Source organism: Pteropus vampyrus, unplaced genomic scaffold (assembly GCF_000151845.1).
Source record: "Pteropus vampyrus isolate Shadow unplaced genomic scaffold, Pvam_2.0 Scaffold12, whole genome shotgun sequence".
Lineage (NCBI taxonomy): Eukaryota > Metazoa > Chordata > Mammalia > Chiroptera > Pteropodidae > Pteropus > Pteropus vampyrus.
Genome location: NW_011888793.1, coordinates 6,093,014 through 6,111,763, shown reverse-complemented (window position 1 = coordinate 6,111,763; position 18,750 = coordinate 6,093,014). Strand labels below are relative to the sequence as shown.

The window sequence follows — 18,750 nt, the reverse complement described above, 5'->3', positions numbered from 1 at the left end:
AAAAAACGAGAGAGAAAAAAAATGAGGCAAATGTTCACATTTAGCAAATCAGAGTGAAGGGTATCCAGGAATTCTGTGTTATTCTTGCAACTTTTTAAAAAGTAAATGTCCCTTGAGCTGAAAATAACGAAGTAATCTAAAGGATGAAATCAATATGAACACATTTACTATAATTAAGAGCCTAGAGAGCGGACTCTGGCATTGACTCAGTACTGACCGATAGGTGTGTCCTGGCACACAGCCTGGAGTTCTGGCTTCTACTGTGGCAAGGAATTAGCTTCATGCGGTTAAACGTGAATTGCATAAGCAACTCTCTCCCTCAACTGTTTCCTTGCTCATCATGTAACTTTTACCTATGAAACAGCAACTTCAAGTGCAGATCTGGCTACAAAAGAAGATAACTGATCGTACTGACTTAGAAATTATATTTATAAACTGGGTTACAATCAGCTTCTTATGAATTTGATTAATACTAGCATTCCTAAGTTGTATCAATTCTGGGATATCAACAAGAATATTTTGGGACACATAGCCTAAAAACTATACTCTAAAATGTGAGATTTATCAAAGCTGTATAATTCTGTGCAAGATCTTAGCTAACAGTTTTTCTTAGTTACATTCCTACACCTCGTCACAGCCTTATTTCACCTGATAGGTTTCATTCTACAGAAAGACATGACATCAAAAAAGAGTAAAACTGATTAAGATTAGTGGGAAACTATATTTTTCAGTGGGAAAACCAAATGACAAGTACTGAAATAAATATAATTCCACTTTGGAAAATTGCATGAGATTCTGTCATTTAAATATGACACTGATGCAATCACCTCAAGGACACAAAAACAGGGGAGAATGTTTTTATTTTCATGTTTTTGAATGTCTTGACATAGAATAAACAGACTACAAGCGAAAGCTTTTAAATATGTGAACAGAAAGGAGCCACAATAGAAAATTCAAGCATTTATTCATAACTTCAGAATTAAGGAGTCCAATCTTAAAAAAACAAAAATCTTCCATTCAGCACTTACTCAATTTCCTTATTTAGTGGTATTCCTAGACTTTTAAAATTAGCTCTTAGTTTTGGCACACTTAGGAAGTATGATCTTGCTTACAGAAATAGAATCTTAATATTTCATCCTCAGACACTTTAAAACCCAACCTAATGCTTTTCTTTTTAAGGATGTGGAAGGCATTCCTCATTCATCTGAAATCATGGTGTTATATAGCATGAAAATAACTTTTATTACTTCATCATCTGTATGCTGGATTCTAATATTCCTTTTGCTAGTGATGTATTAAATGACAGATATAGAGAAAATTCCTTCTTTCTCAATTTGTAAACCAAAATTTTAAAGCAAAATCCTTGAAGTGATAGGAAGACATTTTTATGACATAAGCAGCTATTGCCCTAAGCCACTGACACAGGCAAAAATAACAAAGGTACAAGTGTTATTTAACCTTTAAATAATTAGTCTGTTTGCTACAAATCCAGAAATATTTTAAATATATTTCCTTCTCCAATAAAATTAAGATAACCCCCAATTTAATAACTTTTGAGGAATTAATACAAAATTAACTTTCCTCCTGAATGTCCAGTGATAACTGAACCCCAACTTCCCTACCCCAAGAACATAAAAATGATCTAAAGTGGATCAAAGTGCATAATAAATTCATACACTGTTTTTTACTAAAGCAATCAATATAAAGAATGTAAAAGTTTGTTTTATGCTTGGAAGATTTAGGTAACCTCCAAGGAATCACAACTTTTAAGTTTTTTAACCCCAGTGCTAACATATCAGAAAATACTTGCCTCATAAAAACAAAATCACCAACCAAAAAGGAAACAATAAAATTCTACACATTCTCCATCTTTTGTTGCCTAAATTTTAAAACCATCAATCTTCTTCAGTGCTTTAACAATCAAAATATTTATTCAGGTCTAAAACTAAATTTCTCCTCTCTGAATACTGGAAGCACAGATGGAACAAACAGTAATTTTGTCCAACAACTTGAGCCTAGAGATGCAGAAACCATCTACAACGTGATCTCATTATGTCATCATCATCGATTCACCTTCTCCACCAGTAGCATCTTGAGAAATGTGAAGGTCTTCAAGCATCTCAGCCAGACTAATTCGAGGTGCTCCTTCATCATCTGTGTCACTTTCCACAGGAATGGCTGAATCTGAGAAAAAATACAAGGAAGATTTCAAATAAATAAAAATATGTAAATAGGCAAATACCTGCCCCCACCATTACTACTCTTACTTAACCATATTAAATCCAGAGCTCTGCTTTCATATCTAAAGTATCCATTTAAACATCCATTGAATGACTGAACTACATAAATATACGAATAAATATGCACTAGCGTAGGGGTCAACAACTTAAGGGATTACACTAGGAAGCAAATGATCTCAAATGTGGTATAGCAAACATTTTAATAAGTTTTACTGTTCATGTTTTTTCTTTAATAAATGTTTAACCAAAGTAGTTTTCAAAACACAATAAAAGTAAATTATGAAATCAAAGTTTAAGATACTAAAATATTCGTTCTGGGAGAATACATCTATATACAGAAGATACAACGTAAATACACTTAAAACACCAACCTCTATAAATGTTTACATTTTTTCTAATTGCCTCATCTTCTTCAAGATCTTCAAGGAAATCTTGGTATTGCCTACAGAAGAATAAAGAAATATTTAAATATTTCATCTTTACCAAGAAAGTATGAAGTTCTCTTTGTTTTTAGCACTAGAAGATAAATGTGTTCCAAGTATTAAAATCTTTAAAATATCTGAAGGTCAAATGTGAATGATAAATATTCTGACAGTTTTTAAATAATCTTTTCTTTCAAAATTACATGATAAAAATATAAACTGAATATAAGATGATGTTAATTTAAAAATAATACAATGAGAAGACCCTCTTCCTCCTTTACCTTCCCCAAAAAAGTCTTATGGCCAAGTTGAAATAAGATATTTTAAAGACTATAGATGAAATACTCAAATAAATTTATAATATCTAATTAATTTAACATTATATATTTATTTTTTTTTAATTTTTTATTGTTTTAGGCGAGGCAACCCTTGGTTGACCTCACAGATTGCAAGGATCTTGTCAGCTTACAATCCCTTTTCATTTTTTACGCCTACAGCACCCAGCCTTCCTAGGTGGTCCCCCATCCAAGTACTAACCAGGCCCGACCCTGCTTAGCTTCCGATATCAGATGGGATCAGGCTTGTTCATACCTTATATATTTAATACATACTTACTTTAAATTACCTTATGAAAGTATATTTTAGAAATATCGGTTTCACCACTCACATTTAATAATACAATTTTATATAAATTCTTCATTTTTTTAGAAATCAGTGTCTTCACAATCATTACGACCACTTTTTAAATTATCCAATACACTTTTCTAGAACAAAATATCTTCATTTCTCCTTAAGTTAAGAAATAGCATATTTGATATCAATGAGCTATTTTCTTTTTATTTCAACTCATACGTACTCATTTGCTATTTGTGATATCCATAAGGTAATTACTTATTATATTTTGACTTTTCAAATGAACTGTTTACAATAACACTGCAATTGTCAGATTATAATACAGGAAATAATAACTAAATCTGTGCTAAATGTCATTATATCGTCTTATACTGGTAAGAATCCAAAATTAATATTGAGTGCCAGGATCATTGTATGATGACTATTTCTTTATAATATAAAAACCATAAAGACTTATCATAAGGACTTCCTCTGAGACAACATATAAGATTTTTAAAAAAGTGGGACCTTTCATCATCTGTATCCATGTTTTCTCTATCTCTTGCAAGCTCTTTCAGTTTCCAGTTTCTACGACGCTGACGTTTGGTACGGTCATAGCTCTTCTTGATTAATACCTAAAATTAACAGAATATTTACAAAGTTACAAAAAATGAGAACTAGGTAACAGGGCCTCAAAATTAATAAAGTTAAAAAATGAAAGGTTTAGGAATGCCAGGAAATAATCAAATTAATGACAGAGGTTACACCCCAGGGGAAAGAAGTAGGGAGGGATCCAGAGGCAGTGTCCAGAGAATTTTGAACATTTTTCTCCTGGTACTTAATATTTTACGAGAATGTATTATTTGTATAATTATTAAAATTTACTAAGTGAAATTTTCCAATGATTGAATTTTTTTCCTCTGTACCAAAAACTTCAGTTTATGGTGGGTTTTTGTGGGGGTTTTTTTGTTTTTTTTGTTTTGTTTTTTTTACCAAAGTTCAGCTTTTAGGTACTATTCACATAAATCATTCTGAAACATTACTAAGAGACTTTTTCTCCCTTTTATGCCTACTAATAAGCACTTATAGAACTATACATATAGAACTATATATACCGTTCACAGTTATGTCTTAGAATAGATCAATATACTGTGGAATAAATAAAATAGTATATAGTATTATACAATACAAAATCTTGTAAGACCATCTTGATCTCCTCTTATGACCTTGTTAGAAATATTTAGACTTACAACTAAACCATGCTTCTATTTCTTAATTTACTAATTAATAAAAGCACAACTGGGTGGTGAGGAATCCTTAAACCAAGACTTTATTTTTGATCACAGCTAGAGATCAATGTTTATTTTAAAAGATTAAGCAAGCAGAAGATAGGATCTTTCACATTTCACATTCACTATTGCTCATGAGTCTTTTAAACTCATGTTTAAACAGGTTTTTTTCAAGTCATTCTTTCTCTAAAAGTTGCAACTGTGAAGATCATTTTCGACTGCAATTATATTTAAACTGAAAAAACAGTTTAACTCCGCCTTCTTAACTAAACAATGCATGAAATAAGCTGAGCCTAAAAGAGTGAATCTGAATAAACTCTAAAGGTCATCAATTTTCACTGCAAATTTATATTTGTTTACGAATAGTATCAAGTATTTAGACAGAATATGAAAATCTGATTTTAAGGGCAACGAAAAAACTCTTTAAATCTTGGGGTTTCCCCACTAAAAATAATGATTTAAAATTAAGGCTTCTGCTATTATACCTTAACTGCAATTTCAAAAGAAATCTCTAAATTGTCTTGTTATTTGCAAGAATGTGAACTAGTGCAATCTACCCGTAAGAGTTACATCATTCCTCTTTAATACAGGAAAAAAAGAAAAAAATCTAAATCTTACCACATCTGGAACTCTATCTGGGTTCATTTTGTTGACATGCTCATCATTTAAGTTACAGTTTGCCAAATCAAACCTGAAAACAATAAAACACTTAATGGCAAAAACATTTTTCTTTCCATGTAACTTTTTATACTTTATAAATGATCGCCTAGAAGTTCCTCCTAAGATCAAACATTTAATATGCTTTCCCACTTCAAAAGTTTTGCAGTTTACTATACAGGGAACATGCTTCTATGGAACCCAGTAAAAATAATAGGGCACTCTTATCTCTTTAGTTTCACATATCCATTATCATCCACCTTACCATATACTTGTGAAGAAGCAAAACAGACTTATATTATCGGTCTAACATTAGGATTCAGTTAGATAGTTCCATTCGGTTTATAACAAAACAAACAAACAGAACCCCATTCTCTAGTAAAAGGAACTGAAACTCTAAGAGCAAAAGTAATGTTCAAGGCATGCTGATAAGCTCTGCATCAGAATGGACTGTCCTATGCCTGTAAAGACCCTTTATATACATGGCTGCCACATTTTAAAAGAAAATATTTGAGCAGCAGCATATGGATAATAAAAACTACCTAAACCTCCAAAAAGCTATATGATCTAATGATACAACTTCAGGGTTCAATTCTTTAAAATTTGGAACACATCACATTTTAAAACGATAGCCAAAATGGATTAACTATGGGCTTATGTCCAAACCACAGTTCAATTTAGTTATCAATAAAAAGAGCTACAAGGCTCGTAAGAACTCAACTTCTTTTTGGAATACGCAACTTTAGTATTTTAGATAGCTTTGCTGCCCCCCTCTCAATTTTGCAATGCTAATTGACAGTTTAAAATACTATAAAATAATACGAACCCCAACACCAGGTCTCCAGGATTCAGAAGATGTCCCAAATGAGTACGACAAAAATACTGTTTATCTGTATTCATTTCAGATGTTTTCTGTACCCAGACTTCCCCAAGGGTATGCTTAACAGGAAAGAAAATGCATTCTTCAATAATATAAGCATAACTCAAAAAGCATTTCATAGAAAACTTACATACAATGTTGATTTTTGTTTTCTAATTTTCATTTAAAAGACAGGAATGTTTTTTTCAGATTTCTGAAACTTTGAAAATAAACTATGAGTACAGAAAAAGATTTATAAGGAATACATAAAATAAATACTTTTGTTAAGATTTTAGTCAAGGCTTTTATAAAACATTAATGATGTCACCTTAAAACAGACATATGTAGAATTTTCCAAAAAAAAAAAAAAAAAAAAAAAATGCTTTCACAAGAAGGGCCAATATAGACTGAGCAAAAAGAATAACTGAAAAAGTAAAGTCTTAAATCCAGAAAATATCCTAAGCAACTCCTTGTGTTTTACCCATAGTTTCAAAAAAAAAAAAAAAATCTAGCAATCCCAGTGGCCCCATTACTACTAGAGAATTCAAACGACATTAAATTAATTTTTTGGATGTCTACTATTTTGAGGTATAACACTTTAAAACTATTTGTTGCAGAAACAACATCCTTAGTTTGAAACTCTAAACTAGAAAAACATTAAAGTCCCCTTCCAACATGATTTTACAAGCAACTATAACTGACGTTCAGATTTCCTGACTTAATTACATATAGCACACTCCAATACCATTTACTAAAAACAAAACAAAACAAAAAAAAACAGACCCATATGGGATCAAGAGTAATACTGAGTTACAGACAGAATTACAGAATTTGAGATGAAAAAAAAAAAAAGAGGTAGGGATAAAGGGGGAAACTGAAATAACACACAGGTCTCAGATTTAGGAAAGAATTGGGAGAAAAAAAAAAAGTGAATGACCAGAAAGAGACTAAATCCTATGTAACAGGATACACTTTCTAGCTACTAGGCTGCTTCTATTAGAGACTTATGACCTGTTCTAGCTAAGTGTATTTTTTGAAAACCAGGAAAACATAGTATCTGCTTTTATCCCTAAGGGGAAATGGTATTCTTATACATATGTTATTAATGATAAAAGTTTCCTCTTAATTAAATTTTTTATTTTAAATAAAAAAGTGAAAAGTAGTGTTTCCCATTTCCGATGATTTTCCCAAATTATCAGAAGTTATTTTTGTCTCAAGACACAATATTACCTCAATAAAAATGAGCACCATTAGTATACAGACTGAGAGTGTCTAAATACTAATTCACAGTAAAAGAAATCAGACTTATTATACCCTTGAAGAAATATCTGGTATCAGATACGGGTAAGAATTATACAATGTGATTCTGGAACACCTAAATGTTGTGGTGTTATACCAGAAAGTAAGGATGCTTTCAAGGACTAGTAAAGTCATATAAAAAGGACATAGAAATAGGCCTACATTTACTAAAGAAATTGAATCAGTAATTAATAACTTTCCAAAACAGAAAGCACCAGGCCCAGACAGATTCACTGGTGAATTCTACTAAACATTTAAAAAAGAAATTATACCTATTATCTACAATCTCTTCCAGAAGACAGAAGCAGAGGGCATACTTCCTAACACATTTACAAGGTCAACATTACCCTAATACCAAAACTAAACAAAGACGTTACCAGGAAAGCAAACTATAGACCAATGTCTCATGAACAAGATGCAAAAATCCTCAACAAAATACAGAAGAATTGTACACCATGACCAAGTGGTATTTACCCCGTCTTCAAGGCTGGTTCAACATCTGAAAATCAATTCATATGATCCATCAATTATATCAAAAAAGAAAAATCATGATGGTATCAACAGATACAGAAAAAGCATTTGACAAAATCTAACATCCCATTCATGTTAAAAATTCTCGTAAAGTAGGAATAGCAGGGAACTTTCTCAACTTGATTAAGAATATATACAAAAAACTTACAGCTACCAGTATATTTAAATGGGAGACACTTGAAGATTTCTCCCTAAGATAAGGTATAAGGAAAGAGTGTACCCTCTCATCATTCCTTTTCAATATCATATTAGAAATCCTAGCTAATGCAAAAAACAAGAAAAGTGAATGAAAAGTATATAGATTGGGAAGGAAAAAATTATCTTGTTTGCAGATGACATGATTATGTATGCACAAAATCTGAATGGACCAAAATAATTCCCAGAACATAGCAAGGATACAGGATACAAGATTATAAACAAAAGTCGATTGCTTTCCTATATATCAACATGAACAAGTGGAATTTGAAATTAAAAACACGATACCATTTACATTAGCACCCAAAATAATTAAATACTTAGACAGAAATCTAACAAATATAAGATCTTTATGAGAAAAACTACAAAACTCAGATGAACAAAATCAAAAAAGAACTAAGCAAATGAGAAATTCCACGTTGATGGATAGGAAGACTGAATATTGTCCTGATTAAGTTCTACTCGACTTGATCGACAGATTCAATGCAACCCCAATCAAAATCTCAATGGGATACTAGTTTGAAAAAACATAAAAAGAACTTTGGGACATAAAAGGAAATTTGAATACAAATGATAATGTTTGTATGATAATATTTTAATTACGTAGAAAATGTTCCCATGTTTTAGAGATGCATACTGACATATTCAGTATTCAGTAAGACTATAGCTTATATTTAATTCAAAATATTTGAAAATTTTTTAAACTATAAAAAAGGTTAGCTTATCATGTGATTCTCCTGTGTAAACGTAAAGCAAAAAAATGCTTAATCATAATAATAAACATTTTAAAAAATGTCTCCAACATTAAAGAGAAAAAATTAACTTACCAGAGTATAAGTCTGTTCATTTTCACCACAATAACCAATGTTAAAAGCAAACAACATACAAACATGGAATGAATGTGGTGCTAGCTTTATTTGGAACATTTTGGAATTACCAACAAATTTTTTAAAAAATACAAATTAAAAAAAAAAAAGAGACCAAAACAATAAGTTGGGGATGAAAAAAAGGCAAGCAGAATGGAACTCACCTTTTTTGATATCATTCCAGCACCTGCACTGCGTTTTAGGTCTCGGACTATGCTGCATTCCATCACAATAAACTCCTCTAACTGTTTGGGATGGCATAAACTATTGAAAGGGTGACTCCAGAAAGTGTTCCCATCAATATCTGCAACTAAGAATAAACACAGAACATTAAAGAACAAGAGAAATGAAGTATTTCAAAAGTCAACAAATGTTATAACTAGGAAGAAGTTGGTATATATGAAGTGGGAAGCATCAGTTCAACAGGAACCACAGTTGGCAACTCACTCTCTAGGGTCATCATTTATTCCTATAAATCAGCCCCAAACTTCTCACAGCACAAGAGAATTATCAGCCGTCAAACAAATCTTAAGTGATTACTACAATCAGAACACCGCAGAGCTAAGAGCCTTTCTAATATAAGGTCAGATCCAATCAGTTGTATAGTTGTTTCATGTGCTTACATTTTATTTTAGAAACATTATCAGCCATCTTAGCTGCTTAGTTTATGGGAAATAAAGTTCCACCTGACAGAAGTTCATCCCGATATTGTAAAAAAAAGAACTTTGACTAATAAATTCGAATTGACAAGGATAATAAATGACTTTCTGGAAAATACCAAAATAAACTTAATTTTTTATAAGAAAACTTACATTACAGGAAATAGTGCAAAAGATCAAGAAGTAGGAGATGCAAACAAGTACTGAGACATCTATAAAAATAGGGTCTTCTTTAAAACAGTTTTTATCAAGGGAATGTTAAAAATTATGTACAATGATGGTGAAATTACTTCAAATTTATAATTAAACTGAATATTCTACAGGTTTACAAAGTCAAATGTTCCACACTTTAAAATATTTGCTATACACTAAAATGTGGCAATGAACTTAAATAGTCACAAACATTTAATGAGGTAAATAAATAGATTTCATTAAAACTAAATGGAATAAAACTAATACATTTTTAAAGTTCACAGAATTGTTTCTTCAAGTAAAAAATATAAGGATAATTTGCCAAAAGTAAAAAATGTAACTAATTTTTCAAAACAATATTATTGAGAATGTTTGATAAAATTAACAACATAAATTATTACTACTTGCTAGACAGAACTGTCAAGGCAAATAGTTCCTAAAACTTACCTTGGACGGTATTTGGATCTATGAGATGGATGGCGCTGGTAACTCGAATACACACACAAATCTGATTCATATTTCCCAAGCTTTGTGCCAGTTTTGGAGACAGACAAACAACATTATCCTAGGCATAAGAACTACCATTTAGAGTGAAGCAATTCCTAAATAAGTCTCCAAAAAACACTCATCAATGTAAACCTGACCCAAGTACATTTTCCCAATTCAAAACATTAAATTTTTTATTCTACATATCAACAAAGGTCCCAAAGAATCAGGCCTTTAGAGAAACAGAAAATAAGCTATGCATTTTGTCTTAATAAAAATGCTTTAAAATTTTTTCCACATCTTATTCGCCAAGCTATTATTTCAATTTTATGTAAGAGTAACTGCTTATCACTCTATATTAACATAGTGTACATTCTGAGCAAAATATTAAACATCAGAAGGAGTGATTTTCTAAACTACCTGACTTCTCTCAATCTCCACAAAAAAAAACAAATTTCAGAGAAGCCATGTTTCTCTTTCATGGCTACTTATAACGATATGTAATCAGAGATCTAATGCCCCCCAAAAGCATACCTCTATGTAGTACACTGGAAAATAATATCAGTAATGTGGTTTTTAAACTATATTAAAATATAAAAGAATCTGGATTATATTTAAGCTGTATCTATTCAAATCATAGTCTCCTCCACTGAAAGGACATTCTGTGCATCCCTAATAGCACCTGGTCTAGTCCTTTATAACTTTGTAAATCTCCAAAGATTAATCAAAATATTCCTTTACATTGTGTATTCATCCAGTTACTTATATGAATCACTCCAAGCACTTAATACACAAGGTGTTACATATGCCCTCAAACCTAAATTTGTATTTCCTAGCGTATGCACCAGGAAAATGTTAACTGTTTTAAACCAGGGGTTTGCAAAATATGACCTTCAAGCCCAGTATGGCCACAGCACACTTTTATAAAGTTTTGCTGGAACACAACCTTGGCCATTCATTTACATATTATCTATGGCTACTCTGTAAAACAGTAGCAGAGCTCAGTAGTTGGCAAAAGATTTTATATGGCACGAAAGCTGAAAATATTGACTACTTGGCCCTTTACAGAATAAGTTTGCTGACCCTGTTTTAAGCCATCACTTCATCCCTGGTACTGTACTACATCATAAAGTAGTGATACCAGCTTTAAAGTTTAAGAGTCACAGACCTAGGCGCAAATCCTAGCTTCATTATTCTTGTAGTTAAATAACTTTGGGCACGTCTTCTAACCTCCCAAAGCTTCAATTTCCTCATCTTCAAAATGATAATTTGATTTACTCCAGTTATTATGAGACGTAAAGAGGTAAAACATACTCAAGTACTTAGATATTAATTTTTATGAAATGCTCACAATTATGGCACTTATCATAATCAGTGTTTTAAATATCAACACATAAACTCCTATATGGCAGGAATCTCTAGAATACATAATCCCTGACACACAGCCTTCTATATAGTAGATCTTCAATAACTATTTATCAAATTTTAATTCATTTACGTTTTTGAACCAAAGTTTTACCATAGTACAATTAAATAAATTGATAATCTTACATTTTAAGTGTTATTATGTTTTTAAATCACAAAAGTGACTCTATGGTCTCATTTCCACATTACTGTTTATTTTCATAATGCCAAAATCCAGTTTGAACATATTCCAAAGTGGTTTAATGCCATTTCCTGTATTCAAAGTTTCACAGAACTGTCATGTGTCCACTAGGAACACAAATTTTAAGAAATATGGACATTAAAAAAAACTGCAATAGGCCTTTTAATTAGTACACCAAAATAAAAGGTATGCCAATTTATACTTTTAAGCATGATTACTTTTTAGTATCTTTTAACATGGCTTAATGTGTTAGAATCACTTAAGAAGGAAGTTATTCTAAATTTTTAACCAATCCCAAAAGGAAATCAGGAGCTAATAATTACATATAAACTAATTAACTACTTGCACTCTTTTATAAATATGGATTAATTAAATAAGAAAAAGTACCTTGCATATTGGAACAATTTCCAAAGAAAAAGTGCTTTTGTAATTGTATGTGTTACTACGGATATCCTGAGAGATGAGTCTCTGTGAGGCTTTGTATCTATTAAGAGAAAAATAATAATAAAAAGACAAAGGCCTTACTTGTATAGTCTCGAAATATCAATTTTCATCAAATCAAATCATCACTGTCCAAGTTTTGAAACAGCTACCTAATGTCTGCTATGGTGAAGCCTAATTTTAATTTTACCCATTCATATTTCAAAACCTTCAACAACATGACTGCACCCTCACTATTTTCAACTTTACTAAAAAACTCCAAAACATGCCCTTGGCTCAGACCAATCTAGTCTATGTACAGCATCTATTAAAAGACCAATCTAGTCTACATACACAAGTCTTTCTTTACACTAATCTCAACTTTCAATATAAACTCTACCTTTGAAAATTTCCCATTTTAGGAGCAAAGTCCTTCCTCCTCCATGAAGCTTCTCCCCAAAGCCCTCTACCCCAATCTTTCTTTTCTCTTATTAAAAAATAAATCAGTGGTTCAATCTTACAGTGCTTCTTATCATGGGGTGGGGTCTAGATCCCCAAAGTGGTTCTTACATGCTCTTTGGCTAATACTTCCCTTAAAGTGTCTAATCCAATGAATGCTTACTAATTGTGTAAGTATCCCTATACTATAATTTTAAATATTTTAACATAATTTTTAATATTTTAACATGTCTCAGCCTGTGACCTACATCTACTCCCAGCTCCTTGGACTTAATCACATTTAGGTTCAGAACATACCTACAAGGAACTGTGCACTGAAGAAATTCTACCATCTTCTGAGCATGCTGCTTTGAAGAATAATAGAAATCCAGTCCATCTTAAAAAAAAAAATCCACATGAAAATAATTCTGCAAAACAAGATTTTCCTCTACTAATATAACTGTATAACAAATTAAACATGTATTTAAAAAATCAAATTATTAGCAAATATATTCTAACCACAACAATTAGGGATGTTGTATCATTTAAGACTTGTCTGATAAAAGGATAGACAAATCAGACAAATGATACAAAAATAAGATTCGCAATTTTAATTTCATACTAAATAAAATTCAAGGTCAAGAGGGGAGAGAAAAACACTAAACAGAACACAGAAAGATATTTTATGTAATAAATGGAACCATCTACCAAGAAGACAATAGTACACCTAACAACAGTACTGAGATGAAGAAAAAAACTAGTAAAAAGAAGAAATCAACAAATGTTAACACATGTATAAATCATTGTGGGAAACTAGTAAAAGACTATCAAAACCAAAATGACCGAACTGACCAAAAATAGGAAGGATACGTGGAACTTTAATAACCAACTATAAAGGTTAATTTAATTGAGATTATAGAATGTCCCAAGGAAGAATATAAACGATTTTTAAAAATTCATAGAACATTCATAAAATAATGTCCTAAGATTAAAAAAAAAAAAAAACACTTTAATTCCAAATGGTAGAAATTCTAAATATAAGAGCTAAAATTATAAAACATTTGAAAGAAACATAAAAGAAAATCTTGATTAGACTAGAGTTCTTAAACACTCTAAGCCAACTAACAGGAAATAACTAATTAAATATACATCGATTAATGAATACACACACTGGTTGAAAATAATGAAGTAGAATTATATGTAATGACAGGGAAAGCTTTCCAAATATATTATATAACATGTTAAGTCACAGAACATTATAGAACAAGCCCACATGAAGAAAACCAATGTTATCACAATTTGCATACAGAGCACATAATTTTACCATTATAATAAGACAAAATATGCTCTAAGGAGCCATTCTGGAATTATGCAAATATTTTAAAATTCTATCCTTAAGAAATCTAATTATATCATTTGTATATTACTGTTTATTATTACTGAGTTTAGGTTTCTGATTTAATGTATCCATCACAAATGCCTCTAGAGATATGAAAAACAAATATATTACAGGAGAAACTAATCTCTGCATAAAACAAGTTTTAATGAATTTTCTATCATAGCACTTTACATTCTAAATGTAGTTCCTGGTTTACTCATCTTGTAGCTATTTAATGTAAATTTAAATTAAAATAGAAAAAAATTAAAATTCATTTCTTCAGTTGCACTAGCCACATTTCAAGTATTCAATAGCCACACATGGCTAGTGGCTATCATGTTGAACAATGCAGATAACTAAATTTTTTTCCTCCTAACGGAAAGTTCTTTTTGAAAGTAATAGTCTAGATATTATCAGTAAAGATAAAAGACCCCTTAGGTTAGTTGAAAAAGTTTTGACATCATTTCAAATGCTTTTAAATTTTAACTCACCATGAATCTCTTTGATACGAAGTGTATTCTGATGCATTCCATATTTTAAAATTAACTGTTCCAGATAGTAGAAAGTTTTTTTGTGCAAAGTCTAAACATAAATGCATTTATTAGGTTAATAGATGGAAAAAAAAAGAAAAGAAAGAAAAGCCACCTATAGAGCATACTGATTTTTAAAACAAAAACAATCTTGAAAGATTACCCAAAATGTAATAATGATATATTTCTAAAGATGAATGCTCCAGAAACATAGACTATCCTCAGTGCATGAAGGATTTTGGAAAAGGAGGAAAAGGTTTTACTAGATTTTTATAACTGACAAAAATAAAATACAAGATGGTGGATTCACGCACCCACTTTCTCTCATTACCTTTTGCCTGACTTGAACCACTGCCTTCCAGAAATCCTTAGCTTCTACTCTATGGCAATCTCCACACATTTGGGGCTGTACAACATAATCCACCACAAACACTTGCTGAAGGATAGCACCATTCATCACCTGATAAAGAAAACGATCACATTCTTTCATTCTTTCTTCTCTGATTAATAACAAATATTTTTCTTAAAAGTAGACACTTTAACATTTAACTTAAAATCTTTTTCCATGAATGCTTTGAGGACATCAACGATACATCGGTTAAATTTAAAGTCATAAAAATAAGTTATACTATTTCAAGAAAGATACATAGGTTTCATTCATAGGATTTATTAGATTAACATTTTAAATTTACCTTTAGCTGAAGTGGTTGTAAGGATATTCTTTGTAGAATTTTTACATCTATATATACTTGTGTGTCTATGTGTGTATGTGTAAAATTCATTCTTAGAAGAAAAAATAAGACAAAAAAACTTTCAAAGAACATCCCTTAATTTAATCATTCCCAAACATTGCCAATCATCAGAAATCACCTGGGAAACTTTTTAAACATATTCCTGGGTCTCACATCCAGTTGAATCCAGTCTGATTCATTTACTGTGAGTCATGATGATCAGCCTAGTTTGCGAAGCACCGCCTTAGCTCATGTTTTTACTTCAATTCTTTTCCTAATAAAAATAACTTTGAAAAGATTATCTTAGTCCACTAATCATGAGCAATGGCTGCTCTTACTAGGGACCTGATAATCTGTGCAAAATGTAACAAAGGGTTAAAATTTAGAGTGTATTCATGTACTTTTAAGCTGCTTAAGTCAAAAAATAACTTACAAAAAGACCCCCATTTTAACTACCTACACTTTAACCAGGCTTAGAAAATGATACACAGCTTACTTACCTCCTTCTGAATAGTCAGTTTAACTTTAAGTCTCTTAGAATGGGGCTCAGTCCAAACAAAGCCTGCATCTACAAGCCGTACCTTCAACAAACAAAAAGAAACAAGTTCCCATATAAGAAAAAAGATGAAAAATAATTAATAAATAGATTTCATAAAATGTTTAACAAAGGTGATTAGCATCACTACGCAACATAACCAGTAAAAAAAATTATCATCAAAGGTATGGCAACAAAAACAGTAAATAAAAGGACAATCTAATTAGATTTTAACTGGCATATTAATGCAACCGATATAATTCAAGCAAAAAAAAAAAAGTATTTGCATGGGGAAAAAAATTCTTTTCCCTAAAAAAATTATACTTTTTTTTTAATGGAGATAATACTTTTTATGAAAAAGTAACAACGTGTAACCTCATCATCTACTCTAAACTCTTGTGAACAAAAGTTTCTGCTTGGATTATTCTTTGTGTTAGCTTGTGGCTCAAAAAAAAAAAAAAAAAAAAACGAACATTCATTAGAGAGGATCTCATACACTGAATACTGAATCCATAATGGTAACCTCTGCCAAATCAACAGGATCAGTAGAAGCCAAAAACAGTATGCTATATGTGAGAAAGAGTGTAACTCGATGTGGCTAAAATGGGTGTTTTGAGAAAAGAGATGGGAGAAAAAGAATGGAGGTTGTTTCAATATTTTGGGCAGGAGTTATAGGTGACCTGAACTCAGAGGTGCTGGAAATAACAGAAGCAGAAAGATCCAAGAGCTATTTTGGAGATAAAATCTACAGGATTTAATGATAGCTGCATATGGGAAGAAGGAAAAGAACACTCTAGAATGATACTCAAGTATCCAGCTTGGGCATCAAGATAATACCATTTTTCTGACATGTCCCCAATACCAAAAGCAGACTGGCATACGTTTGACACATAATAAACATCTGCTGAATTAACTAATGAATTATTAAGGCTCATCAGACATTTAACAAAAGCCTGAAGTATGAAAGTGAAAAGACCAAGTTAAATGAAAAAACTGACTCCAGAAAAAAAATTTAAAAACCTCAAACTATTAACAAACCTTCAGAAAAATTCAAGAACAGAGCGCATCAAGAACATTCAAGACTCTGAAACTTACAAATATTACTGCTAGGGGGAATAAAAACCAATATAAAAGTTAGAAGATAAAGAAAATCTCCAAGAACATGGAAAAAAAGACAAAATACTACAAAATAAAGGTTAAAAACAATACAAAAGGAAAAAGGCAGTTTTAAGCCAGCAAGGCCAACCTTTGACTAACAGAAATTCCAAGGAGAAAAAAAGGAAAACAAAAGGAGAAATTTCAAAGAACTATTACATGAAGTTTTATCAGAGTTTAAAAGATAATCTGAAAGCCTTCAAACCAAGAGTCCATGTCAATTAAAAATATACCTGGGGGGAGTCATAAAGTTTAACAGAAAGAAAAATGAAAGTTGTATGTAGAGAGACAAAATGAAGACACTTAGGTACTGACTTCAAGTAACAGGCACAAATATTTTCTTTCCAGAGCAGTAATGAAAGAAAAAAAACTGAATACTATAGCCCTAATACTATAACCTTCTAAATTAAGTTTAGTGATGGTTTTATATAAGTATTTTTCCCCAAAAAAATACTGTGCATAAAAAGTTCCCAATAAATAATGACTAATTTAACTCTAAATCTGTTAAAACAGAGATTTTCATTTCCATAAAATATATATAACTTTAAACATAAAAACAGCATTTGTAGCACAGTGCTTACCAACAGCAACATTTAACAGTTTCTTTTGAAAAACCTACTCATACAAGGATTTTTCCAAAAAGGAGAGATTAAAAATATGCCTACAAAAAAATTTTAGCTATTTGACCTACCTTACTCAGAGGGGCTTTGATTTTTTTCAAACACAAAGCAAGAAGCTCCCTGGACTCTAATGCACACTGTATCCACATTCCTGGTGGCTGGAAATATCTGAGAGAGAAGATAATATTCTGAAGCCCAGCAGCTCTCAAGGAAAAACAAAAATTTCCATCTGAAGATATAACACTGATTATTAACCAGATATAATAACAACCTACAGTTGACCCAAAGCACTTAACCCAAATATATTTTAATAATTCTCAGTAGCTTTAATTAAAAAGCTTTAGTTAAAATTCTGAGTATCTGAGAAAGCCAGTCTGAAATAACCCATTAAAGAGGTCTTATTACTTCAAACACCAGTAAGAATTACAGTGAGGAAGACGAAATGACAGAAAGTTCTTTAAAGCTAGGATTTGAAAAACAGGTAAAAATCATCTCAAAACGACATTAAAATGGTTTACAATGTACATTTATGTTTGAGAACTATTTCTCACACAGAAAAAAGATAAATTAGTACTTCGTACTATGTATCAACAATAGTTCTGACTATTCATCTATTTCAAGTCCCTTACCAAATTTTAATTGTAAACATGTTTTAAAATCTTACATAAAACCTGACTAAATTAAAATTTAAATCGCTTACGCATGTGCTTTAAGTTTTTAGCTCAGCCCACCCAGGACTTAGAACATTGTCTAGCACATAGTAAAGGCTAAATAAATGCTCGTTAAATACGTAATACTTTCAAATGTTATGTAAATGTGCTTCTTTTTTTTTTGCCATACTTTCTAAGTGAATGTTCTGATTTTCATTTTTAAAATTCATTCAAAAACCTTATACAGGCCCCTTTGTTATAAGCATGCTTTTGGAGTTAGAAAGGACTTCATGTATCATCTAATAAAGCCCTTTCATTCCAATGACAAAATTAAGGTTTAGAGAGGTTAATTGGCCAAGAATTTCAAAAAGCTAGTTTGT

The 18,750-nt window shown here is 31.1% G+C and overlaps 1 protein-coding gene across 3 annotated transcripts in view; it reads right to left on the bottom strand.

The window, feature by feature from the left end:
* Positions 1–841: 841 nt before the first annotated feature.
* Positions 842–18,750, bottom strand: part of NMD3 (NMD3 ribosome export adaptor) — a 27,934-nt gene continuing 10,025 nt past the window's right edge. The window contains exons 4-16 of one of the 3 annotated variants that reach the window (XM_011379807.2): positions 17,792–17,888; positions 15,911–15,991; positions 15,011–15,139; positions 14,641–14,731; positions 13,090–13,168; positions 12,301–12,397; positions 10,269–10,386; positions 9,135–9,280; positions 6,047–6,159; positions 5,182–5,254; positions 3,803–3,909; positions 2,612–2,682; positions 842–2,184 (exon numbers count right to left, since the gene is read on the bottom strand). In XM_011379807.2, the coding sequence (XP_011378109.1) occupies positions 2,051–2,184; positions 2,612–2,682; positions 3,803–3,909; positions 5,182–5,254; positions 6,047–6,159; positions 9,135–9,280; positions 10,269–10,386; positions 12,301–12,397; positions 13,090–13,168; positions 14,641–14,731; positions 15,011–15,139; positions 15,911–15,991; positions 17,792–17,888 (1,336 nt within the window). In that variant the 3' untranslated portion in view covers positions 842–2,050. Of the gene's footprint in view, positions 2,185–2,611; positions 2,683–3,802; positions 3,910–5,181; positions 5,255–6,046; positions 6,160–9,134; positions 9,281–10,268; positions 10,387–12,300; positions 12,398–13,089; positions 13,169–14,640; positions 14,732–15,010; positions 15,140–15,371; positions 15,882–15,910; positions 15,992–17,791; positions 17,889–18,750 lie in introns of those variants that run through there. The other 2 variants (XM_011379817.2, XM_023524569.1) reach the window with 2 other exon arrangements.